This window comes from Lithobates pipiens, unplaced genomic scaffold (assembly GCF_037356315.1).
Source record: "Lithobates pipiens isolate NorthernLeopardFrog02 unplaced genomic scaffold, aLitPip1_a1.2 Scaffold_22, whole genome shotgun sequence".
NCBI classification, from domain to species: Eukaryota; Metazoa; Chordata; class Amphibia; order Anura; family Ranidae; genus Lithobates; species Lithobates pipiens.
In genome coordinates, this window is record NW_027507784.1 from 304,837,652 (window position 1) to 304,864,956 (window position 27,305).

At 40.9% G+C, this 27,305-nt stretch overlaps 2 protein-coding genes across 4 annotated transcripts in view; both read left to right on the forward strand.

Annotated features, from left to right (window-relative positions):
• Positions 1-377: 377 nt before the first annotated feature.
• On the forward strand, positions 378-9,281 carry NHLRC4 (NHL repeat containing 4). Its single transcript, XM_077449314.1, has 2 exons — positions 378-500; positions 7,488-9,281. The coding sequence occupies exon 2, from the start codon at positions 7,489-7,491 to the stop codon at positions 8,557-8,559; it is 1,071 nt and encodes a 356-aa protein (XP_077305440.1). The 5' UTR covers positions 378-500; position 7,488; the 3' UTR covers positions 8,560-9,281.
• PIGQ (phosphatidylinositol glycan anchor biosynthesis class Q) overlaps positions 404-27,305 on the forward strand; it is a 50,706-nt gene continuing 23,804 nt past the window's right edge. Inside the window, exons 1-3 of one of the 3 annotated variants that reach the window (XM_077449313.1) lie at positions 404-500; positions 23,073-23,718; positions 24,739-24,870. In XM_077449313.1, coding sequence (XP_077305439.1) covers positions 23,078-23,718; positions 24,739-24,870 — 773 coding nt within the window. In that variant the 5' untranslated portion in view covers positions 404-500; positions 23,073-23,077. Of the gene's footprint in view, positions 501-14,805; positions 14,847-17,794; positions 17,955-23,072; positions 23,719-24,738; positions 24,871-27,305 lie in introns of those variants that run through there. The other 2 variants (XM_077449312.1, XM_077449311.1) reach the window with 2 other exon arrangements.

Sequence of the window (27,305 nt, forward strand, 5' to 3'; positions counted from 1 at the left end):
TTTTGTGCATGCATTGGATTATTATAATTTGTGGCTATTACCTGTTCTCAGTTGCTGTGACCTAATTTTCACCCTCCAGTTCAAGCACCGACACATATTATTACAGTAAAAAACAGCAAATGCATGCAATCTAACACTATGTACAATAATGTGTGTTGTATTTTATTCTTCTATCCTGAAGTTAGCTCTTTTTTTTTTTATCATCTCAAGTGTGTGGAGTCAGTAAGGACATATCATGAGTTAATAGGAAGTGTTTGGTTATCTTTGTATAGGAATGTGAAAGAACAAATACTGTACCAATTAGCCGTATCAGTGATTATCTAGTGATTCATGTTTATATAGTGTTACGTTTAATAGGTGTTGCTTAATCTTGGTCTCTAACAACATAATATCCAGGGAAGTGCGAAGAGAGGATTAGAGGAGAGCGATTCGATTTTGTGGTGTACGAGAGATACACGTCTACCAGGAAGTTTAGAAGTTATCGGAATTTAGAATCACTTGTAAGTACTACAACCAATATCTATTCTATATATATATTTAAAATATGAGGGGAGGGATGGGACCGTATGTGAAAAGGTTTGGTCAGTCTGACCCAAATATAGAAAACATAGAAAGAACACCTTGTACTGGAGGTACGGAGAGGAACCCCTTTGGGGGTGTTATTAGACAGATCAAACCAGAAGTAAAAAAGTATACATTTTATTACAAAATGTCAATAATATACATGTACAGAAAATACATATGAAGCATAAAAGCTATATCTAATACCCTACCTCGCTTAAGGGGCGGGCTGTGCCGCGCACCCTTATGCAGGGGGGCTCAAGGGAGAAGGATCGCGCAATGATTTCACACAGCCCCTCCCATTTTCAACAGCAGCTGATTTAAATCACACTTGGATTTTGCCTTCCTTACAGGTCTTCTTATAGCGGCCCCCAGGCCTCTTTTTAGATGCTGAGGGAGCGGTTGGTTAGGAGGAAGCACATTCCACTCTTAAGGTTGGTCTATTCAATTTGATAGGTATTAGTATATTTTGTCCTGCATAATTACCTTTTTGAGATGCAAGGGCAAATGATTGCTTCAATCTTTAATTGATTGTTGGACATACCTCCATAGCAATTGATGCTGATATACATATATATCTTTTATACCATTAGAGCGGCATTGGTCCAGTTTTGGTGGTTGGCTGTACTATGCGCCACCATTTCTGAGTCCTTGTAGCAAAGCAAGCACCGGTTCTTTCATGTGGTTTGGCTGCCTGGTGGATTTGGAGGATGAATGCCCTAATAACCAATGAGTTTTCCTGACCAAGTCAATCCCTTTTAGATATATGCTCAGTGTGAATTATTTGCCATGTAAATAAACTAGTTCATGTTCTATATCACGTGTCATGTTAACACATTGCGTGGTTTGCTGTTTAGCTGAACAATTATGGATATAATTACTTAATATTAAATTTATCTGCATACTCCCCTTTTTTTGTAGAAACCCTATACCCATCTGAATTAATAACATAAAACCTCTGAAGAAGGACTTTCAGTCCGTAACATGTAAGGTGTTATATATACTGTGATGATCGCCGCCAGTCCTTCCTGCACCAGGATGGTGACTAATCTATACAATTGTATCAATCAGGTCAGGGTATTAGATGTGGCTTTTATGCTTCATATGTATTGTCTGTACATGTATATTATTAAAATTTTGGAATAAAATGTAGACTTTTTTACTTCTGATTTTATCTCTCTATTAACGACCCCAAGGGGTTCCTCACCGTACCTCCGGTACAAGGTGTTCTTTCTATGTTTTCTATGTATATTTATATCACTTTTGTAATGATTCTCTCACTTCTATGTAGATCAAAGAGCTTCAGAACAGAGGATGTTCAGATTTTTACTTTTTAGATTCACACATATTTTCCAAATAACCAACAGTGGAAAATTAGTTGTTTGTCATTTGTGTAAACTAGCCTTTCCAAACCTTTTACCCCAATCAAAACCTTGAAATATTTTTAAAGGCTTGGGGAACCCCTGCTAAAACCAATTAATTTGGTGGTTAGGTGGTTAGTTAGGAAAAATGCTCTCCATACAGTGGTGGTCAGAATAAAATCCTTAAAGACAGCTAAAAATGTAATTGGTGTTATGCAGCTAGCTCTTCCAAGTAGCAATGGCCCTGCACCTATGCATGCACCCTAGAATGGGAGATCAATCAGCCACAAGTCAAGAAAAGCCCAGCAACCTCCAGAGCTGGGGACTCCAAACGTTCTAAACAAAGGTTCAGTTTACTGTCCTCCAGACTTAAGGGGGGCCAGACTGTTGCCATTGGGAGTAGAAAAGGGTCCGACATCAGTGGGAATAAACAATGCCTCATCTTTGGTATCAGTGGGAGTAATAGCGCCCCATCGTGGGCTGCTGGGTACTCATTCTGGAAAGTTCAGGTGACAAGGAAGTTTCCCCAAATACCCACTCTTGATTTGCAGTTAATGATCTGAAACGGCTTATTGTTGCCTGATACCCCGTGGCTGAGAGTGAGTGATCGCATTCCTGCCATTCTGTGTGACAATCTTGAAGATTAACCATTGCATTTCTGGGTCCCATATAATGGCGACCTAGAGTTCTGGTAAGCGGCCAGAGATTCTATTGGTGGCGGTATCGGCTATACTTCACAGCACTTTTTCGAAAGGGTGTGTGTTCAATTTATCACACAAATTCTGTTGACACGTTTGCATGCATCTCTTCAGTTTGGGATTTCACACTTTATATGGACTTTAATTTGTTTGGAGTTAATAATCTATTTTTTTCACAAATTAATTAATTTATTAATTTTTTTAATTAATTTATTATTGGAAACTTTCATGTTGATTTTTTTCACTAAAGATTATGTTGCATGAAATTGGGGAGTAATTCATTTATTAATTAAATTTTTTCCCACTAATTATTATGCTGTATGAAATTGTGGTTTATATTTGCTAGTTTGTTACACTATCACGGTGTAGGTGATTTATACTATTTTTTATATTATTAAGATTTTTCTGATTGGTTTATTGCACAGGTAACCAATGTATTCACTTTAGTTATTAACTATAAAAAAATATATATATATTTTTAATCACTTATTAGCGCGGCTCCTTACATCGTTGGTGTCAGTGGGAGGAATAGCGCCATATCATTGGTGTAGTTGGGAGGAATTGTTCCCCATCATTATTGTCACTGGCCCACATTTGTTGGTGTAATTGGGAGGAAATGTGCCCCATCTTTGGTGTCATTGGGAGGAATTGTGCCAAGTATTTGGTGTCATTGGGAGGAATTCTGACCCATCGTTGGTGTCCTTGGGAAAAATTCAGCCCCTTCATTGGTTTCAATAATGGGAATTATGTTCCATTGTTGGTATATCAGTGTATAAAATGAGTGCCCCATGGGCCGGAAAAAGCAAGCAAATGGCCGCATCTGTCCCCCCGGCCACAGTTTGGAGACCACTGCTTTAGAGGGAACTTGGTTGAGAATGGCTGGTGTACTAATAACTAAGGTGCACATTGAGGTGAGATGAAAGTCTCCCATTTTGGATGCTTTTGGCCATTTCAGATAATGAACGCATGGCGACGAAGTAGCTACAGACAAGATCTACTGGACAGATATTAATGAAGGCTACACAATGGATACCCTTACAAAGAGTTAATCATATCATTGGCTCTGCAACCATAGAGGCATCATCAAATGGGAGGCCAATCAGCCACAGTTCAAGCAACCCCTAGTAAACCCTAGGGTTCCACAAAACCTTGCTTCGAGAATGATTGGTGTAAATTAAGGTTCATTTTTACATGAGATGAAAGTCTCCCATTCTGGCTACTTTTGGCTGTCAGGGGACAATCTCTTGTCTGTGGGGTAGCTGTAGACAATATCTACCAGACAAATCTCGATGGAGGAATTGATTATAGTTTATAAAATTATGCAGTGTTATTCCCCAATGATTAGACAATAGCTGGACATTCTATAGCTTGTTGACCCATACCTTCCTTTTCCTTAGCTTAAATAGGATACTTATGCAACACAAGTGTTCATGGTTATAGCTGTGCCAAAAAGACATCATGAGATGATCAGACTTTGCTACTCGTTCAGTTGTTATCAGTGGGGGTTATTTACTAATACTGAGAATTGCAAAATCAAGTTCAACTCTACATAGAAACCAATCAGCTTCCAGGATTTATTGCTAAAGCTTAAATGAACAAGCTGAAGTTAGAAGTTGATTGGCTACCATGCACAGCTGCACCAGTTTTAGTAAATACCCCCCAATGTGTCTGACTAGCAAGCTGATGAGCTTCATGAAGTTGGGAGCCCAATGCCCAATATGACAATCTGTGTAAGAATAGAGTATTTATTCAAAATAGCTATTCTCATATTGTATTTATCAAAACATTGTACTGTTAACCTAATCTGGATACCAACAAACAGAAGCATAAATTCATCAAATATGTGGATGACTGCATGGATTCCTTTAAATTGCAGACAGATATGAGAAATCATAAAATATATTCACTAATAATATAGGAAATGTTCATAATCCTGTCAAAAGACAAGCAGAACATCATGGCCAATTTGGGATTTTTCCAACTGTACAGTTTTGCATTCTTCTTATACTTGGACATACAGTATTAGCAAGGTGTTGTAGAATAATTGCCAGTTATTGGAAAGTGTCAGCATGCTGTAAAATATTTGAAACAGATGACTGTTGGTGGTCAGAAACACCAGAATAATCCTCAATGACTTACAAAATATTCTGCTATTTAATCTAAATCCAAAAAATTAAACATGTAGTTTTACTATAAGCAGATCTGAATGGCTGGAATTCCATTGCTGGAGCCAGTAGCCCCTAAACAACATTACTCGGTTAGGATCACCTCTTTAAATAGTAGGACTGCTTTCCTGGTCCTTTTTTACTATTTCTACTGATAATGGAAAAAATATATAACCACGAATACAAATATACCTTATTAATTATGTCTAATAGTAAATCCGGCTCTGCCAGTATGGGAACCCTGGGTTACAACTCTGGATTACGCTGTGCCCCAACCTTCACCACCCTTCTCCCTGTTTTTCTTTACTCTTTCTGAGCCATTGTGGGGAAAGGTTGACATCAACTCTGTGTAATCAACTATACAGAGGTTAAGTAAAGTTGGTCAGGGTTAAGGCTGGAGTCACACCTATACATTTTTAGTGCTTTTTGCATTTTACAGATTTGCACGACAGTCCATTTAACATGATTTCCTATGGAACACGTTCTGTAGTGCAGATCTGCAAAATGCAAAAAGCACTAAAAATGCATAGGTGTAAATCCAGCCTAAGTCAGGGCTCCGGGAATTATAGGTTATAAGAGAGCTGATTTGGGCAGAGTCTCTTTAAGAAGCTGGAGAGTCAGCTCATTAACCACTTGCCGACCAATCATGTATCTGGTATGCCACCAGGGTTGCCAACCATCAATCATTTTACAGACAAATCTATAGATTGAGAGGCGCTGGGTAACATGATATTCTGTATTGACCTTTTCAGTGTAAACTAGGCAAATGACTTGTTATGGGTATTGTCAGTATTTCCATATTGTGTTTATACTGTTTATATATCAATTGTCTTGAAAAAATGTGCTCTATCAGTAAATTTTCCATGTTTTGTCAGTAAAAAATGCTGTGGGAGGTTGTCAACACTGTACGTCACTGGACTTCAAGTGGTTATACCGGGACAATGCCTGCAGCTGCAGGATTCATCCCAGTAGCCGTCTTCTTAGAGCCAATGGTTGGTTCTCTTGTAAAAGCAATCCTAGCAGCTATCTAACCTCTGAATTGCTTTTACGCAATCGACCAGCCGGCGCTTTCACTGGCTGTTCCGAAAGCCAAACAAAGACTGGATCTGCTTTGTTCAGCTCTGGGTTATGATAGCCTGAAAGCGTTAACCTGACATCACTTACGGTTTACTTGAATGCAAACAATGCCATTTTCAAAAATTAAAAGCATTCAAACACACCCATCTTTGTGTGATCCAATGCTTTTAAGGGCAAAGGAGGGATTTGGAGTCTAATGCCCCGTACACACGATCAGAAATTCTGTCAGAAAAATCTTGGATGGTTTTTCCAACGGAATTCTGCTCAAGCTTGCCTTGCATACACATGGTCACACAAAAGTTCTCTGAACTTTCCGACCGTCAAGAATTTCCTGTGACATACAACACTACGATGAGCTGAGAAAATTAAGTTCAATGCTTCCGAGCATGCTTTGAATTGTTTTCGAGCATGCGTAGGAATTTTACGCATCAGAATTTGTACAGACGATCGGAATTTCCGATCGGAACTTTTTAGCCCTGTACACACGAGAGGACTTATGTCCGACAGACTTCCGAAGGAGTTCCGTCGGAGTTCTGCCGGAGTTCCGACGGAGTTCTGACGGACTTTTCGGCTGAGCGGACTTGGCCACACACAATCACACTAAACTCCGACGGATTCGAACGTGATGACGTACGACTGGATTTGAATAAGGAAGTTCATAGCCAGTAGCCAATAGCTGTCCTAGCGTCGGTTTTAGTCCATCGGAATAGCATACACACGAGCAAATTTTTCGAAGGGACCGGGTCCGGCGGAGTTCCTTCGGAAAAATTTGAAGCATGTTCCATATTCTAAAGTCCTTCGGACTTTGGCGAGTCAAAAGTCCGTTGCAGCCCACACACGATCGAATAGTCTGACGGACTCAGTCCGTCGGACTTTGGATGTTGAAAAGTCCGCTCGTGTGTACGGGGCTTTTCTGACTGAAAAATAGAGAACCTGCTCTCAATCTTTTGCTGGCGGGAATTTGGCCAGCAAAAGACCGATGGAGCATACACACGGTTTTCCGCCCAAAAGCTCTCAAAAGGTCTTTTGCTGCCCGAATTTCCGATCGTGTATATGGTGCATTATAGACCCCAGATCTCTCCATAAAGTGTACCTGTCACATGCCTATTGCTGTCACAAGGGATGTTTAGGGCCCTCCGATTCCTCCTGTATTGAATTGTATAGTAACTGTACTGTCTGCCTGCATGGTGTAAAGCACTGTGCAAACTATTGGCGCTATATAAATCCTGTATAATAATAATAATAATGTTTACATTCCTTGTGACACTGTAAAAAAAATTAAAATAAAATAAAGTGCCCCTGCCCCCCCGTGCTCACGCACAAAGGCAAACACACACGCCAGTCCCACATGCACGTAGCAATCATCCTACACATGTGAGGTATCACTTCGAATGTCTGATCATGAGCAGTAATTCTAGCACCAGACCTTGTTACATTGTGTGTTGCCGTTGTACAGGTGTGTGCATTTTTTAAAAATATATGTTTGGGGTTCTAAGAAATTTTCTAGAAAAAAATAGTGATTGTTACATGTAAACAAAAAGTGCCAGAGAAGGCCTGGTTTTTGTCCATTTTATGACAATCCCAGTTTTAGGTGGACTGACCTTTTACATCTATTTCCCTTTCAGCATGATGGACAGTTCTTTGGAGTTCTGTCGCCAAAAGGAAGATCTTGTTCGCACAGTGAGGACCCTGCAGGTTGCCACTCAGAACACACTACAGAAAACAGTCCCTCTCCTCTCTTCCCAGATGGGTCTGGGGCTCCTGAGACCTTCCCATGTAAATCAGCTCTCCAAAAAGACCAGTCAGGTTTGCAGAGACCTAGAAAATGTTGGTAATCTGCTCTTATTTCGTCAGGATGAGCTCATTCAGACAATATCAGTGCCCGGGACAGGAGGCTCTAATTCTCTTCAGTGGTGTTCAGATGGCTCTCTCTATGTGTGTGGATATAATGGACCCTATGTTCATCTACTAAATAGCCATGGAAAACCCAGTCAAGCCCTTTATTGTCGTGATGATGACCTCTTCCTTCCAGATAGTATTGCCATGACCCGTCTTGGTTCTATAGTGGTCACTGATATCGCCAAAGGCGTTGTGCGTATTCACAATCCCACCACACAACCACCTTGGGTTAAGGTGGGGGGTCATTTCCAGTCTCCAAAAGGTATCGCTGTGGACTCATCTGGGCAGATCCTAGTTGTAGAATACATGACTGGAACAGTCCAGGCTTTCCACATAGACAGAATTCATCGAGTACATGGAATTAAAAAGGTTTCTGGTCTTCAAGGTCCACAGAACATATGCGCTACATCAGATGGGGGGTTTGCAGTGTCTGAGGAGTGTGGAGATGTTAAGTTATTTACAAGCAACTTAAAGCTTTGTGGTTCCATCTCAGAAATATACCAGCATAAGTTTGGGAATCCTTCAGGAATTTGTGCCGACCCTGAAGGGAACATATTAGTGGCTGATGTCCAGAAAAGGAATGTCACCCTCTTCCCAGTTAGTGGGTCCCCCATTTGTATTGTCTCCAAGGGCCTTTGCAAGCCATCAGGCCTATCATGCTCTCCATTTGGTCTCTTGTATGTGGCAGATTCTGGGGACAATTCTGTTAAGGTGTACAAGTATCGTGTAAAGCCATACTATGCTCCCATCAGCCCTAGGAAATCAGGAGACGCTCAGTCCCAGACCCCAAGGGCATAAGGCCACCTTCACCCACTGATACATACCTTCACAACCCTTCACTGTTGTCAGGAGCTCTTTGAAATCCTGGTATAAAGAAACACATGCCCATCTTCTTGATCAGGCTGCATTGTTTAGGCTTCAGGGGCCCTTCGCCCACCTGAATCCTGTCACATAGAGGAAGCTCTGACAATGACCAAGACTGAGCTTACACAGCAATAAGAACTCCTGCAGGTTAACCATGTGGCAGAAGAGTACAGTATATGAATCAGTGGTGGTGGTGGTGGAGCCCTATCAGGAAAACTTGTCACTTTGCCATGAAAAGACAGTGGCAGATTTTCTCTGTGAACATTTCAAAGAAAAAAGATGTTTGTAGCAAACCATTTGTCATTTAAAAAAAAATAATCTGGTTGTTTGCAGTAAACAGGGCCATTAGGCAAAGAGCAATGGCAGACTGATAAAGGATTGGTTTTGATTGGTTGTTGTGGTTTATGAGGGGCATCATTATTCTTTGAACTACTTTATAAAGTGTATTTTTATGTAGAGTCTGCAACTGTCTGCAATTGTCTATCTGATCTGGCACATCTAAATGGTATATTTCTTAGCAGAGCAATGTAGTGATGATATACAATCATAGGATGTATTGTATGCATTTTGCTTATACGTTTTTATTGGAAATATAAATGAATTTAGTGCACACTGTATACTGTGTATTGAGACAATAAACTCTTTTTTTAAATTTTTCTTTTTATTGTGTATTTATTAAGATTTCCAAGAAAAATGAACAGAGGTTACAGAGTTTAGTTATGACATTCTTCAAAACAAATAGACCTCACCCCTTAATCGGACCCACTTTGAGTGAATATGAGAGGTTCTATAAACTTTCTTCGCTCAACAGTTTTCCGTCCCCAATGACTCCTATAATAGGACATCCCAAGATAAAACCGGGATTGTCAGACCCAGCATTTTCCGCACACTCGCCAACAGAAGATCCTACGTGCATCCTATTTCCTTTGCACGAATGGCTGGATTCCGAGTAGAACTTTGTTCATGGTCTCGGGGACACAGTTTCTGAACCAATGGTGGGTACACCAATTATCACACTTTCTGAACTCATTGCCCAAGCCACACCTCTTTCAGAGGCCTCTCAGCTCATTCGAGGAACTCTGTTTGGGGGATGGTCCGATAAGGAAATCCCTGTATTTTCCTACGAAGCTCTACTAGATCTTCATGTGCAATCAGAACCTCCCTTTCTTTCGAAATGGGAAAAAGACCTTGAGGTCACTTTTACAAACCAATAAAAAGATAGGATACTCTACTTTGCTCATAAATCATCGTTATGTAGTAAGTATCAGGTAACCACTTACAAAATCATGACACGGTGGTATAGAACCCCATCCGTACTAGCCAAACTATTCCCACAATTGAGTGATCGATGCTGGAGATGTGATTCCCACAAGGGCACACTTTCACACATCTTCTGGGAATGCCCGGCATCCAGCCATTCTGGCAGCAAGTCCTCCAACTGATCCACAAATTTATGGATATCTCACTGTTTGGAGACCCTGCAGCAGTTCTTCTTAACCTGACCCCTCTTTCCCAGAAAAAATACAACAAATCATTACTTAAACAGTTACTAAACGCAGCGAGGGCATGCATTCCAGTCATGTGGAAACAACAGTCTCCTCCTACTATCGCCCAATGGTTCGCCAGAGTGAAAGATATAGAAAGCAGGGAGCATCTGACCTCTGCTCTTCGGGGCAAATCAGAAGAACACAAAACCAGATGGCTCTACTGGGATCAGTTCCACTTCTCTGGTAAATATACTCAATACTTATAAACCAATTTTTTGCCTATAAAGCACGGGATGGTGTGTGGCTGGCAAGACACTGTTCGCGTCCTCCCCCTCCCCCCCCCCCCTTTTTTTTGTTCTCTTTTTCTTCTCTTTCTATTACCCTCTTCCCCATTCCACCCTTTCCTTCCCTTCTCTCTTTAAAAAAAATGTATGCACTCTGTTATGGCTGAATTCCGTTTGCGATATAGGTCATCATCATTAGTTGCTATTTTCTCATAGGTATCAAACTCCTTATTGTTGGCACAAAACTGCCTTGTTTCAGTCTCATGGGCAGAAATTGTCAGATTGTGGTATTTACACTGAATGTTATCACCCTTACTGTGATATAGCATGGCCACTTAACTATCTACATGTAATTTTCATCTTGTGTGCATCTGTCAATAAAAAGATAAAGGAAAAAAACTAAAAAAAATAGACCTAATCAGCTGCTTAACTTTCAAAGACAGGCCAAAGCATATAATAGAAGAAGGTCAAAATAATCAAAATAATAAAAGAAATACAATAATGAGACATTTTGCTGTAAGAAGTTGATACCAAACAGGATGGATAAACATTGATAAAGTAACATATTAGGGCAGAGCAAGCGGAGTACTATACTCGGATTGATCTCAAGTTTGCCAGATTTTGTCAAATTGTGGTAGCGTTTGGCAGTTGCAGTGAAATACTCCATTCCGTGTAACTCAGAGATAGTTTGGAGAAACAGGGAGTAGGGGGGAGGTTTCTTTGATAACCAGCACGATATAATATGATAACCCTACAAGCAGCCAATAGAATATAGGAGATAAACAGTTTTACTGACTTTTGTAACCCAGGAAAGGGAAGACCCAGTCGATAGTGTAATGGGTATAATAGTAATGATACTTTCAGCAAGCTTTGGAGGGTAGACATCACCTTAGCCCAAAAAGCTTGTATTAGGGAGCGTTGCCAAAAAATATGCAAAAGAGACCCAATGTCAGTGCCGCCACGACAACATAACAGAGAAAAAGAAGAATCACAGTGATGGAGCACTTCAGGGGTTCTGTACCAAAACATTAATAGTTTGACAGTCTCTCTCTGCACCACACATCTGGATGATTTGGATATAGATGTCCAAATCTTATTCCAACAGGGTAAAGGTATGGGTCTTTGGAAGAGATGTGACCACTTGCACATATAAGAATCAAGGTCTGTATCAAGTGAGGTGGTTTCATGTAAGATTTTGTAAATAGATGAGAATAATTGGCGTTGATAAGGTCCCTGGGCACAAGTATATTCAAATATAGTGGATTTATCTAGGTTACACAACAGAGATAAAGAGGAGAAAAGATGTCAAATTTGGAGATATGAGTAGTGCATTTGTTTGGGTATATCATATTTGGATTTTAATTCTCCAAAGGAAAGCAACTTGCGAGTAACCGGGTTCACACAATTACGAAGCTGAAATAATGTGGCCTGGGACCAGCTTGTTATACGCCCTTAGGAGATGCTATTGGGGATAAGAGGGTTGAAGAGAACATTTGTGAGAGGGGAACATGGTGAAGAGAAAGAGTACTTCTAATAGGTACTTTGCCAAACCTGCATAGTAAATAGCATAGGTCCTAAGCACATACGTTTTAACGGGGATCATACCAGAGAGCAAGGGTGTACAGGATAAAGGGAGCCCCATTCAATTTTTGACGATCTATTGGGAGTGTATTAGGTTGACCAGGAGGCAATGGTGCGTAGGTGGGTAGCATAATAATACTTGACAATGCCAGTTGTCCAAGACCCCCACGAGTACGAAGGGAAAATATTACGGATCTCACAATACGATGAGACTTATTGTGCCATATAAAACTTAGAAACCATTATTGGAGAGACATTGCTACGGGAACAGGTAGGGTCTCGAAGGACAAAAAACTCTTGTTTCACAATATACATTGTCTCCTAGTTGTCTTGAAATTTTCAATAGCAGATGTAGCTGGGAAGATAAAATTCCATAATTCTCAAATGGAACAAACATAACAAGATGATGAAAATTTCTATACAACCAACCCAATGCTTGATACTGTAACAAATTTATATTTAATTTTCTATTGCAGCAGACAAACTTGATGTTCCAGGGGCAATGAACTTCTGACATATAGAAAAGGATTAGGTTTACAAACTGTAGAAGAAATTTGAAAGTCTTTACAGAAGCAATCAAAAACATTCGCAAAATCTATTTGATGTGGATTTTTTCAAATTAGGTGAAGCTGGAAACATGTCACATCATTATTTTCAAATGGGACATTGTGGCAAAATAATGAAAGATCCAATATCAAATCCAAATGTGATGGGATTGTTAGAAGCAACCAATCAGATGCCTGGTTCCAATTTCTAACCTACAATACAAAGAATGTAAGCTTGCAATCTGCTATGTGTAACACAGTCACGTATGTATTTATATTATTGGAACTTATATAGCATCATCAATTTACACAGCACTTTACATATACACTATATTGCCAAACATATTGGGATGCCTGCCTTTACACATACATGAACTTTAATCTAGGCTCCCTCATTTGTTCTAGGTTCCTCCCTTCCTAGGATTGAGGTCTCTTCCTTTTATATCACTCAAATGGGAGTTTAGACCCCAGAGGAAAGCCCGCAAACACACAAGGAAAGGTGGCACAAGCATTAAACCCTCCCAACCTGTGCAGCCGGGTCCTAACTATACATATAGAAGGTTACCTGCCTACCTGCGACTTCGGACATGACAAGTCACAGTCCATTCTTTTTAATGGCACCCGTTCAGATCAGTGCAACTTAAAGTCACAGCAATTTTAAAAAGGTGCCTGCACTACTTTGATGTGACTTTTGATACGAATTAGGTCCATAGTGTGTTACGTCAGATCAAAGTCGCACTCAATGTGACATCAAAGTTGCGCTTCAAAGTCACACTGGACATCGTGTGACTTTGGAGTGTGAATGGAACCTAAGTGTAATTTCTGTCTGCTGCTTAGTTCCTCTGCTATTAGCATGAATCCCTTCTGATAATTTTTCCAGCCACCAAGAGAAAAAGAGGACAGGGAAGGGACCTCCAGCAGATTGACTGCCTTGAACTCCATTTACATACCTCAGTGTTTTGTAGCTTGAAGCTCCAAAATGCTAGAGGAGACATTTTTTTATTTTTCTCTATGGAGATGGTTCACATCTCCATTCCAAGTCGCCTGAAGCTCAAAAAAGTTCTGGAGCTTTTTATGTAGCTCGAGTCAGGCAGATTTGAGCGTTTTGGCGCATTTTTATTCTTATAGAAATGAATGGAAACTCGCCATTCTCACAACTTTCTGCTCAAATGAAAAAATTAAAAAAATAAGATAGTAATAATATATGAATAAATAAATGTAATATAAATACACAAATTACTAAAAATAATCATAAATAAAATATATTAAAGATATGTAATAATATTAATAATAATAATAATAATAAAAATAATAATAATAAGTTTAGGTATTATATATGTATTTTATTAAGGGTTAGGAGTCAAGGTTAGGGGTTAATTATTTATTTATTATTACTTAGTATTCATTTATTGAATTTATTTATGATTTTTATTTATTTGTGTATTTATTTTACATTTATTTATTCATGTATTATTATTATTATTTGTATTATTATTATTATTATTAGTTGTTAATTAACACCTTAACCCTAACAAAAAATAAATAAATAATAAATAACCCTAACCCCAACTCTTAATCCTAACCTAACCTTAACTCTAACCCCTTACCCTAACGATTTTTTTTTTATAATAATAATTATTAAAAAAAAAAAGAATGAAAACGCTAAAAAAAGATGAAATACATAGCAACAAATGATGCAAAAGATAATAGTTTTCTCTATTGGCTAATAAAAAAATGCCAAAGCTCAAAAATGCTGTATAAAAACATGCAAGTCACGCATAAAAACGCACCAAAATCATGCATAAAAACGTGCAAAAAAAACACTGCAAAAACACTCAAAGATGCTACGCTCAGGTGTGAATGCAACCTTAGCTCTGTTCCCTCCAATCAGCTCTCAGCGCTCTCCCCACTGAGCTCTGCAGAGTGTAATTTCAGCCTTCCGCCCCCTTTTTTCTGAACTCTCAGACAAGCTTTATAATTCAGCACTTTGAACAGATGTAGAAAAGTGAAGACTGCAGATAGACAGATACATGTAGGAGGATTTGTATCACAGGAGGTTAGTCCCTTCACTGGGTATATGTAAGGGTTTACAACCACTCTTTCCAATAAACCCTTGTAATGTTTGTGGTAGGAAGAATAGGACTAGGAGCCCAACCCACATTCCTCTAAATTAGAGGCTTACCCCTTCACTTATCTCTACACCATATTGACACCATCAACACTAAACTGGGCGGTTTCTTAGCGGCATTAAAGTCAGTAGGAGGGGACCATTATCAGCCAGTGTTATCAGGAGTCAAAGCCTGTTCTGACGTTACCAGCAGTTTGTAAGTATTTAAAATGTATATTATATATATGTGTGTGTGTATGTGTATCTGTGAGTCTGTACATATTACCGTTATTACATGTATGCAAAAAACATATATATGTTGACAAGGGCTACTGACCCCAAAATCTAAGTTATTTTTTGTTCTTTTGCTTTCAAAATGTATTGCTGATTCCAGTCAAACACCAACGTCCCTATAATAAGTGACACTAAAATAAGTACCTTCTATTGCTTTCAGCCTCTATACCACCTGTTTTAACCCCTTTAAAACCCAGCCCCATTCAGGGTAATTGTTTGCATTTGGCAATCGCGACTGGGGAGATCATTTTCCCACAATTTCTCTTCACTTTCTGTAGCGGTGACAGTGGTCACAAGAAGAAAGAGTTTGAATCTCTGAGCAAGGGCACTGACAGCAATAATGAAAACCTGGCAGGGCGTTGCGGACCGCCCACCGTACATATACTGCGGCATTGCGGCCGCTATGTGCCAGATCACATACCTAGGGGGTTATTTACTAAAGGAAAATCCACTTTGTACTACAAGTACACTTGGAAGTAAAGTCGCTGTAGATCCGAGGGGGACATGCAAGGAAAATTAAAAAAAACAGCATTTTAGCTTGCACATGATTGGATGATAAAATCAGCAGATCTTCACCTCATTTCAGATCTACCCCTTAGATTTAGAGAGACTGCACTTCCAAGTCCACTTTCAGTGCAAAGTGGATTTGCCTTTTCGTAAATAACCATATGTGATCTGACACTTCCGGGTCAGGGGCGTACACGCGTCACCGGCAGCCCATACAGAGCTGGAGCTGATATGCGAGTACGGCGGGCTAGATGTCTGCCAACACACACCGCTGCTTCAGGACACAGGAAGAACGGCAGTCTTCCTATGTAAACAAGGCAGAATGCTGTTCTGTTACTACAGAAGGCATGGATCCTGTATTCCTTTAAAGCATGAACACTGATTCATTGCATACTCCTGACCCCTGATGCTCCGCCTTACGTACTCCCAACCCCTGACCTTCCACCAGTAAAATCACCTCCCCCACTACACTGAATCACAGGCTAGGCACACAGTTAACCCTTTGATCGCCCCTGATGTTAAACCCTTCCCAGCCAGTGTCATTAGTAAAGTGACAGTGCATGTTTTTAGAACTGATCACTGTATTAGTGTCACTGGTCCCCAAAAAGTGTCAAAAGTGTCAGTTAGTGTCCCGACTGTCTGCTGCAATATTGCAGTCGTGCTATAAGTCGCTGATCTCTGCCATTACTAAAAAAAATATTACAATTTTAAAAAAAAATCCCATAGGGGGTTATTTATGAAAGGCAAATTAGCTTTGCACTGAAAGTGGACTTTCAAGTGCAGTCGTTGTAGATCTGAGAGGGACATGCAAGGAAAATAAAAAACAGCATTTTTGCTTGCACATGATTGGATGATAAAATCAGCAGAGCTTCCCCTAATTTCAGACCTTCCCCTCAGATCTACAGCGATCTACAGCGACTGCATTTACAAGTGCACTTGTAGTGCAGAGTGGATTTCCCTTTAGTAAATCAACCCCCATATTTTTTACTTTCTGCTATAAAACATATCCAATGAAAAAATGTAAAAAGATCGAATTTCTTCATCAATTTAGGCCAATATTTATTCCGCTACATATTTTTGTCAAAAAAATCCCAATAAGCGTATATTGATTGGTTTGCGCAAAAGTTACAGTGTTTACAATCCATGGGGGTTATTTACTCAAGGAAAATCCACTGTTTTCCTTGAGTAAAACTACGTCTTGAATTTCAGAGTAATTTTTTAGCAATAACGTGAGCGAATGTAAATAAGTATAGTATATTGACATCCGTGATGCTGTTTTGATGTTACATTTTGAAAGAAGCTGGACGTCAGCAGGAAGGTGGCGGAGGCCATGTTGGTACACCCCGCACTGCTAGGCGCAAAACATTTAGGCTTTCAAAATTAAACATTACAGATGTCAATATACTATATTTATTTATATACGCTCACTTTATTGCTAAAATTACTCTGAAATTCAAGACTTGGCTGTGTGTAGCAAGATGTCCGCTGCTGCCTTCTGACTGCAGGTGTTCTATCAGATTAGCAAACCTGGTAGCGGTGGAACGCATTGTGCAGCTGACGGAACGTCACTTTCCGTTCACTGATCTGATGGATTTGATAATCTGACAGAACAGCGGCACTGCTGTTATGTTTACATCATGTCAGGGCAATGTCTGTCATGCAGCTCTGACACCATCCAACACCGGAGTTTACTCAGGGTCGACTCCTGCATTGGGTTGCATAGCTTCCAACTGTCCCTGATTTGTAGCAATGTCCCTCTGTCCCTTATTCCACCTCATTTGTCCCTCATTTTGGTCTGATCTATAGAGTTGTATATAAAATGCACTTTTTATCTATCAAAAAGGGTTTCCCAGTGCTAAACCTTTCATCTGATTTCTAAATTGCTGCATTTGTAAATTCCAAAAGCCAATATAAAGGAATAATAGTGGTAAAAAAGGCACCAATCTTGTTTTTTGTATAATTCGCCTTCAAGGGGGCGTGGCAAGCAGTGTGTCAAATGTCTGCATACTTTTGCTGATGGGTGTCCCTCATTCCCATCTCATAAAGTTGGGAGATATGGGGTTGTCAGTGTGTTTACCTTGCTGGGAGTGGTTGGCTATTAGGAGGCAGTGGCACTGTCAACTCACCCATATTGGACATGTGACAGTACCTCTTTATAACCCCCTACTGAGGATAATATAATGATCTTTTGCTCACAAAATTTAGAATCCCCCCAATACAAAGGCAGACATCATTATAGAAACACTCGTTTATTTGTTGTTGCTGCCCTATCCTATACTCAGAGGCACAAAAGTGTCTTCAGCCATCCTTTCTCCCGGAACCAAGAGACACGGTGCGTACTTTCCCCCGGACACTTTAGACACGGGACCGCGTCCCTTAGTTACGGAAGTGGAGAAACCGGAAATGGATGAAAATGTCAGCCTGCAGGGCCAGTGACCTCTTTATAGCACTAATTAACCTTTAGAGTGGCTGGACGGGGATGTGCCAGTGCAGAGAGGAGAGGCCGGGCGTCCTGTGAGCTCAGGTGAGGGGGGACTTTATGTGCACGGGAGTACTACTTACTGAACTGCAGGAGGGGGGGAAATCTGTAGCTGGGGAACTACATGTTCCAGCAAGTCGTGGCATTTATTATGCAGAGCTGCATTCCACACAGGACCTGATTGTCAGGTCTTGCATGTATTGCAATGCTGGACACACACAATCACTTAGGCTACTTTCACACTGAGGTGTTTTAGCGATAAAAATATCGCCTGCAAAGTGCATCTCCTGTCACTCCAGTGTGAAAGCCCGAGCGGTGTGCTTGCAGGACGCTAGAAAAAGTCCTGTAAGCAGCATCTTTGGGGCGGTGCGGGAGCGAGGTACAGGCAATATTTTGGGGCTGCGCTACATGGGCGGTATTAACCCCTTCTTTGGCCACTAGCAGGGGTTAAAAGTGCCCGCTAGCGGCTGAAAAGCACCGCTAAAACTGGTGGCACTTTGCCGCCCACGCTCTCACTGCCCTGGTGTTAAATTGGCCTTACAGGCAGATTAACCAACTTTCAATTGCAAGAATGAGCAAATTAATGCAGACACACACACACACACACACACACACACACACACACCACCATCATACCGTCATGTATAATTTGTTGACGGCAGGCTGCTGCATTATTTGGCAGTTTTTGCAGTCAATAATGGGTTGACATCAGCCTCAAATTGTGTGCATGGGCAGCAGCACAGTCGTGTCGTATGATTGTTTGATGATGGGTAAGGGTGAGCTCTGGCGAGTTCGCACAGCCCACGTGCAGAGCCCACCAGGCAGTCAGCACTGCGCTGTACTAATCACAGGCAGTGAGATTTCCCTATCTCTGCAGCCGCACATAGGGACAATGTCTCGCTGCCTGTGATTAGCGCAGCGTTGTGCCGACTTCCTGGTGGGCTCTGCACGTGAGCTGTGCGAACATGCCTGAGCTAATCCTTAGACCCCTTTCACACTGGGGTGCTTTGCAGGCGCTACAGCATTAAAAATAGTGTCTGCAAAGCGCCCTGAAAGAGGCGCTCCTCACGCTCCAGTGTGAAAGACAGAGTGCTTTCACACTGGAATGATGTGCTGGCAGCACGGTAAAAAAAGTCCTGCTAGCAGCATCTTTGGAGTGGTGTGTATACCGCTCCTGCACGTTGAAAAGAATGGGGCAGCGCAGCTATACCGTCGGCAAAGCGCCGCTGCAGCAGTGCTTTGTGGTAGTTTTAACCCTTTCTTGGCTGCTAGCAGGGGGGTAAAACCGCGCCGCTAGGGGCCGAATACCGCAGCTGAAACGACGGTAAAGCGGTGCTAAAAATAGCGCAGTTTTCCCGCCGGCACCCGTATGCCCCCAGTGTGAAAGGTGCCTCAGTTATCAGCCAAGGAAGCTGCCATCTTGGCCTCTTTGAACTGCACCTGCCATGATGCTGCACATGTGATCAGTTATGACACCAGACATTGGATGGTTTGCTTGAGGTCACAGGCGGTGTGACAGTTACATTTCACAAATTTTGGTAACATAATTATTAATGTGAAATGGCTGTTCCTTGCTAAAGAACATTATTTTGTTAACAAGTTGTTATGGGTAAAGTTCCCCTTTAAAGTGCCACTTACAAAAAACAAAAACTGTTTGTGAACAGGCAGGCTTTTTAATGTAGAAGAAACACTTAATCGACTCTATTCACAAAGCATTTACACAAGAATAAAGGATAAGTATCTTTATTTTAGCCACATGGCTATCACTTAAATCTCATTGGACTTAAAGTGATTGTTAATGATCACCTTGTAAAAACAACCCATTGGGTTTAAAATAGAAATGAAAGGCCAAACATTTGTTTATAGTTATAAAAAACATAAATAATCACATTCCCTCTGTTCTCAGGTGCATAAGAGCTGGGGGAGGAAGACCAGCAGCACACTGAGCTTCTCAGTGAATGGCTGTGCAGAGGATGCATGGGGGGGGTTGTATCAGGACAAGTCTGATCATTGGAGGAGAGCACACTAAGTTCCCAGCATAGCTAGAGAGCTGACCACGCTATGGTCTCATGCTTAGTGTGGTCAGTTTTTACTGGGAAATCAGAGGGACTGACAAGAACACCAGGGATTTCACACAAAGGAAGCAATACAAAGAGAACGACATCCTTTCTCTTACAAGTACATGATACAGCAGGTACATATCAATAATATGATGTGTTGGGGTAACAAACGCTTTAACTGAAAATAACTGCCACTTTATTTTAAATGAAGGGTCCTTTCACATTGACTTGTCCGTTATATTGATTCCGCTTGCTCATAGGGGGATCGGTCTGCTGAGCATGTGTATGATGGGTCCATCTCCACTCACTGTGTGGGGACAGACCTGTCAAAGTCCCGCTCTCCTTTATGGGAGATCGGATGAAAACGGACAGCCTGTCTGTTTTTGTTTGATTCCATCCTATCCGATCCTCTAGACGGATGGAAAATGGCTCTGGATTTCACTGATCGGATATCGGTGGAGGTCAGCGGACATGTCAGCACTAGGGCTGCAACTAACGATTATTTTCATAATCGATTAGTTGGCCGATTTATTGTTTCGATTAATCGGTTAATAACCTTTAAAAAAAAAAAAAAAAAAGTGTGGTGTATAATTTAGTTAATATGTAAAGTTTTAAAAAAAGGGCAATTTATTCTTAAAGATCTCTATGCAGTAGTAATTATAAATAACCAACTATATGGTTAGGGAGCAAAATATCAAATCCACTCTGAAAATTACAGACAGAAGAGATATACTGTATATAATATTATAGGAGAGAGATGCTGTATATACCAGTACTATTAGAAGAGATATACTGTATATACTATTAGAGGCTATATACTGTATATACTATTAGAGGCTATATACTGTATATACTATTAGAGGGGATATACTGTATAAACTATTAGCGGAGATATACTGTATAAACTATTAGCGGAGATATACTGTATAAACTATTAGCGGAGATATACTGTATAAACTATTAGCGGAGATATACTGTATAAACTATTAGCGGAGATATACTGTATAAACTATTAGCGGAGATATACTGTATAAACTATTAGCGGAGATATACTGTATAAACTATTAGCGGAGATATACTGTATAAACTATTAGCGGAGATATACTGTATATACTATTTGAGGAATGATATAGTGTATATGCTATTAGAGAAGAGATATACTATTAAAGGGTCAATCTAGTAAATATCATCAGACTTAACTTTAACCCCATGTTGTTACTGGCCGATTAATCGATTATGAAAATAGTAATCGATTAATTCCATAATCGATTAGTTGTCGATTAATCGATTAGTTGTTTCAGCCCTAGTCAGCACTGACATCCGCCGATCCATAGAGGCGAATGGAGCGGCCGATCAGGTCCGCCTAAAAAAACGACAGGCGGTCCCATGTGAATGGGGCCTAAAGCAGAACAAACTGTGAGCAGCCAGGCTTTTTATTGCAGAAGAGACATGCAATGCCTCTTTTGCAATAAAATACATCTACCTGCTGCTCCCAGCATTCTCTGGCATGTAAACTGAGCTCCACATACTCAGCTAACATCACCAGCATGGTCCCTGTGTGCCCAGATGACTGACTCGTGCAAATGCACTGGAATGATGTCTTCCTGTGCCATTGGATGAAGACTGGCACCCAGAAGAGGATGTAGGTGAGGGATGGGTACCATTGAAGAAGAGGTAAGTAAAGATCTGCCTTAACCATCCAAACCCTGGTGTGTTCGTTTTTTGAATTGAGCCTTATGTCTCTTCTGGACTTAAGTATTCTTACCTGCCTGTTTGCAATGTACACTGAGGTGCACATAGGCTGCTCAATGTACAATTTCTGTATCTGCCAAGATAAATGATCTCCAACACTTGTGCAGAAGCGATTTCATGTCAGTCCAACTGGTCAAAATGCCTGAAGATCAGAAGACTGGCTGAAGGTGTCAGTGGCCAGGGAAAGAACAAATGGACACTACACAACTGGAGTAGAGGTGAGTATAGTTCTGCTATAAAGTGGAAGTTGCTGAATGGAACCCTTGTCTGTGGGGAAGCAGTGGTCTCTCTGCAGTGGTTTAAGGTCCAAAGACGCTTTGCAAAGCACTCTGCAATCAGTAAAGCTCAGGGTCCCCTCTGATTGGAGAATTCTAGTTCTGACTCAGCAGGGGTGGCATGTCAAACCCCTGAAGCCTACTCTCTATAGAGAGCATGGTGGCAGGGGACAGGCTTTTCCACTATGGGAAACAAATGGTAAGACTGCACATCTATGTTTTTTTTTTTTTTTGTACCTAGGGGTATTTAGTTAATTTAAACTGAAAGTTCAATTGTGCTTCAAGCTCAACTTTAAACTGGGAAGTGATCCCAGTCTCATACACCCCCCCCAGTCCTCTTCCTTTATCAAAATGTAAATTCGTTTTAGCATACACCATAATTCCAGCTTCCTTATGGCTGGTCACATGACAAGCTAAGGACCTTCCTCCTCTTCTCCAGCGTCAGTGATGGGCAATCTATATTGCTGCAGAGCATTGCACTGCACTCATGTTGTGACATGTAAGTGGCATTCTCTTTACCTTGCAACTATGTGCCCAGTCTGCATGATGATGCCCCCCTAGGGGGTGTGTCTTTGACAGTCTACTCTTATTGGTGGTAGAATGACACTGTGTGTTATTCAAGCTGGAAGAGGATTGGCATCGCATCGCTGGACTCCAGGACAGGTAAGTGTCCTATTATTAAAAGTCCACAGCTGCAGTATGTGCAGCTGCTGGCTTTTCATTTTTAAAGCAGTGGGCAGACCTCCGCTTTAAAGAACCTGTTATAACAATCCTCATTGGTTCTGACAGTCTGGTGCATGCTTTCCTGTAGTGCAGACAGATCCATCTCTGCTCTCCTTTGCCAGGAACAAGGTGGGCTGTAATGTTCTGGTCGCATGCATGCAAGTTAATGCTGGCTTCTTGCTCTGTGTCCTTATGTTTGCCGTAGGCATGTACTTTTTCTAGCAACTGAAATTAGGAGGCTTGTTAACACATAACAGGTTCCCTTGAATTAATCCAAATAATTGTTGATATGTAAAATGTACATCTGAAAAAGGGCAGTTTGCATTGATTTACCTGACTTCTTCTGTTTGCAGTCAATATGGCTATTAAGATCTTCTTCCCCAGCTGCTGTTCGGCAGCAGAAAACGGTCTACTTATTGGACGCTGGATGGCAGAGCACAGGTCTGCTGTAGTACTGGCCACACTGCATTTTCCTTTCATCCCAGCCAGTGTGAGGCGCTATGTGAGCCAGATGGAAAAGAAGACTGGGCTGAGCCTTTCTGTAATAGGGACGTGGAGCCACAGCAAGAAGGACAAGGACAAGGATGAGAAGATGGATAATTTCCTGGGAGAACTGGGCAGTATCTTCATTCACCAGCCTTGGCTGCGGACCTCTCGGGAGGCTTCCAGCAAGTTCTTGGATTGCAAGGTAGAGAGGAAGGAAGGCGAAGAGTTGGAGGATGTAATCTTGGTGTACTATGACCAGAGGAAGCTGATGCTGTCCGAGTTACATTCTGCGTCTGAATATTCTGAGATCACTGCAGTGTTTGATACTGTGGCCAAGAACCAGCCACTCTTTGCGAAGGACAAGTATGATGAGGAGCCGGTGAACTTAACGCACTGGCAGTCTGAAGGGGTGGAGGCCAGTATTATTGTGGAACTGAGCAAGCAGGCATCTGTGCCATTGTGTGCTGTAATCTACTTTATTGTCTCACTGATCACCAGCATATGTAATCTCAGGTAAGAGGCGAGTTCTAATGGTCTTCAGAGGTTTGACACATGACCATAGTAATAGGCCTTGTTTGGGGTCCAGTAGTGCTAATGCCACATAACATGAAAATAAATGTTTGTTGCTCTGCCTTTAGCCCTCATAGTAAGAGCAGCAGTCTGATGTGGTCCAATGCTAGTTAAAATAGTGTTGGTCAATGATATACGCCTTTTAATACAGTAACAGCTGTCACTTAGTGAGAGTTAAAACGGAGCATAATATGGAGCCTCTGATGTCCTGTGGTGTGTGCATAATACTGCAGAAAACATTTGTGGGTCAAAGGAGAGCCTGCCACATGACTTAACAGGTCATGTGATGGAAATTTATCTGCAGAATTTCCTCCACCACCTTTATTAAAAGGAATGAGACACGTGTCATAGCCCAAGAGCAAGTGTTTTTTTTTTTTTTTTTTGGAAAAGCAGTAATTTGGTTAGGATGCTTTATAATTCTCCCCACTAAAGCTGGCCCTACCTGGATTGAAATTTGTCTGGTTCAGCAGGGACCAGCCAAGTTTGATTTCCTGTGAGAGACCCAGCAAGAGTTCCCATTGATTAGCTGCAGGAGGCAGTCCGAATAAAAACAAGAGAAAGCTGAACGTTAGGTGCTCAACTGTAATTGCTCATTGAGTGATTATCTGCGAATGATGAGCTCTGGTGCTGGAGCTGTCGCTGCTAGGTCTCCCACATGTAATCACAGACAGCCCCATTCGAAAGTGTAAGTAGGGTCCTTACAGTAATAGTGTATGTCAGTAGCTGGCCTTGTGCCTGTAATGACTGATTTCCGACTTTTATGAAAAGTGTAGCAACAAGAAAATGTAAATTGCCTATGGTATTGGTCACCAAACTGCGGCCCTGGGGCTGGATGGGGCCCTTTGCTTGCCTTTAGCCAGCCTTTATCACACATCTCACTAGGCACTGATGGACCTCAGCCACTTGTGGGTGCTGGAGTGGCTTTGTTGTCTTATTAAGAACTTTATTCCTCCTCTACTGCAGAGTTCTTAGTGGGAAACCTCTTTCTTACCTGTGGAACAAGATGTCTACTTGTGAACAGCTGGGGAGACGTTTGGAAGACCTTCGACTGGTCAGCAGCTCAGAAAAAGCTAAAGACCATGTGACTTTCATGAGGTATGTGCTGCTTGCCTTCCTGCTTTGTGCTGTCAATGACTGCTTTTCACATCTGCCAGCCTCCTGTCATCTACTGTAATTGCCTTTCCTTCTCTCTTGTCATGATCGTTAAGTGCATAACTTTGCATGATAAAAAGGCTGCTGGACTTACCATTTCCTAATTGTGATTGCAGTCATGGACACATTTACTCACAAAATAATCCAAAAGCTGCTCTCCTGCGCTCAAGTGATAAGCTTAGAGGTGCATAGTACATGGATTCTTTATCAGCGCCAGTGACCTTGGTGCCCCCTTAGGACAATGGGTATCCTTATAGACTGCAAAACAACAAGAAGAGGGTGCACCGACCTAGCACATTACTAAATAAGATTTTATTTAGGAATAAAAACGACAAATGTTTTACTCAAAAAAACTCACGGCATGTATTTACATATCATAGCATATATGTGCTTCTGGTCTGCTGTAGTCTACCAATAGCGTGGGAAGACCAGGCAATGTCTGTAATGGCTGACGCATTTCTAGGGAGAACCCTCTTCATCAGAGCCTTGGACATTGCCTGGTCTACCCACACTATTGGTTGACTACAATAGACTGGAAGGCGATTGTTCTCACTTGCAATGTTTGTGCGTATAACACTTGTTTTTATTCCTAAATAAAATGTATTTTGGTAATGTTCTAAGTCGGTGCGCCCTTTTCTTGTTGTTGTGTGTCACAGCTACTCACACCAGACTTGAGAGAGAAGCATTAGACACCAAGAACTGTGAAATCATTATCTCTCTTCAAGTTAAGAATTGTAGAACATAGTACATATAGAATCATGTCATTTTAAAAAGAGTGTTTCAGGAATTATGTTTGAAACGGATTGCAGGCGGTAAGCGTTAAGTTAAAAATGAATTCTCTCTCTCTGTCTCTCTGTCTCTCTGGAAATTAATCGGCCAGTAACATAATGAGGTTAAAAAAAAATTAGCCCTTTATAGTACAAAAAGAGCAAATAATCACTACTGTAAATATTACTTTCACTGTTCTACAGTAAAAAAAATGAACCCCTTATAGTAGTGATTATCTGCTTTTTTCTACTATAAAGGGCTCATTTTAGTTTTTTTAACCCCATTATGTTACTAAACGTCTTATGCCTTGTACACACGGTCGGACATTCCGACAACAAAATCCGTCTGATTTTTTTTTCCCAATGGATTTTGTCCTAAACTGGTGTTGCATACACACGGTCAGACAAAGTTGACGGAAAATTCGATCGTTTGGAACGTGATGACGTTTGTTCGTTACGATGGGACTTTTCCGTCTGAATTTCCAACCATGTGTACAGGGCAATAGACCTGGTTCACATCTATGTGTTTATTGGTGCTTTTTGCAGAAATGCACTACAGTTCATTTACATGGTTTCCTATGGGACACGTTCACATGTAAAAGGGTCAGGGAATTTTAACGCAAAATGGTGCTTTATTGGTTCAATATACTTCAACGGAGAAGCTGCAGAAAAGCATGTAATGCATTTTTGCACCAATTTGTGTTTTTTTAATCTGCCAAAAAAAAAAAACGCAAATTGTAGTAAAATCACGTGCGCAAAAATCAATAAAAGTCAATTTGACCTACTTTTTTTTTTTTTTTTTTTTTTTTTTTTTTTTTAAAGGTTATTAACCAATTAATCGAAACAATAATCGGCCAACTAATCGATTATGAAAATAATCGTTAGTTGCAGCTATATATATATATATATATATATATATATATATATATATATATATATATATATATATATATATATATATATATATATTAAAAGCAGTTGTAAACCGCTGGGGGGAAAAAAAACCTGCAAAAAAAAAAAAGACTTAATGTTGCTAGTATGCATCGCATACTAGCACATTATGAAATACTCACCTTAGAATGAACCCCTCTCCGTGGCACCTGGTCATCGCTGAGAGGGCTAACATCTTCTCCTGTCCTTTGTTCCGGGATCACGGGCTCCCGCGCTGTGATTGGCCAGAGCCATCATGACCATACTTCCGCACGTGGGAGCCCTCGGTTTCGGCAAGAAGCTCTGAAGTTCCGGTATGCCGGACTTTCGGAACGCATGAGCCGCTGACATCGGCTGCATGCAGGGTGAATATCTCCTAAATGGTGAAGGTTTAGGAGATATTAATTTTACCTACAGGTAAGCCTTGTTTAGAGGCTTACCTGTAGGTAAAAATAAAGTGGGGTTTACAGCCACTTTAATACATAATTACATTGGTTCAGCTTGGCTGATCCCCCAGTAAGCAGGAAATCACTGAAATAGATACCGCTACTCTAGTAATTGCCACTATCTTCTGGGTCCCTTGCCAAGCAGCCAGCCTGATGCATTGTGAATACAGGAGGTCAGCCACTCGGCAATCAAAGCATTCTTTGATTGGACGAGGTAGAAAGCGTTACGTCAACT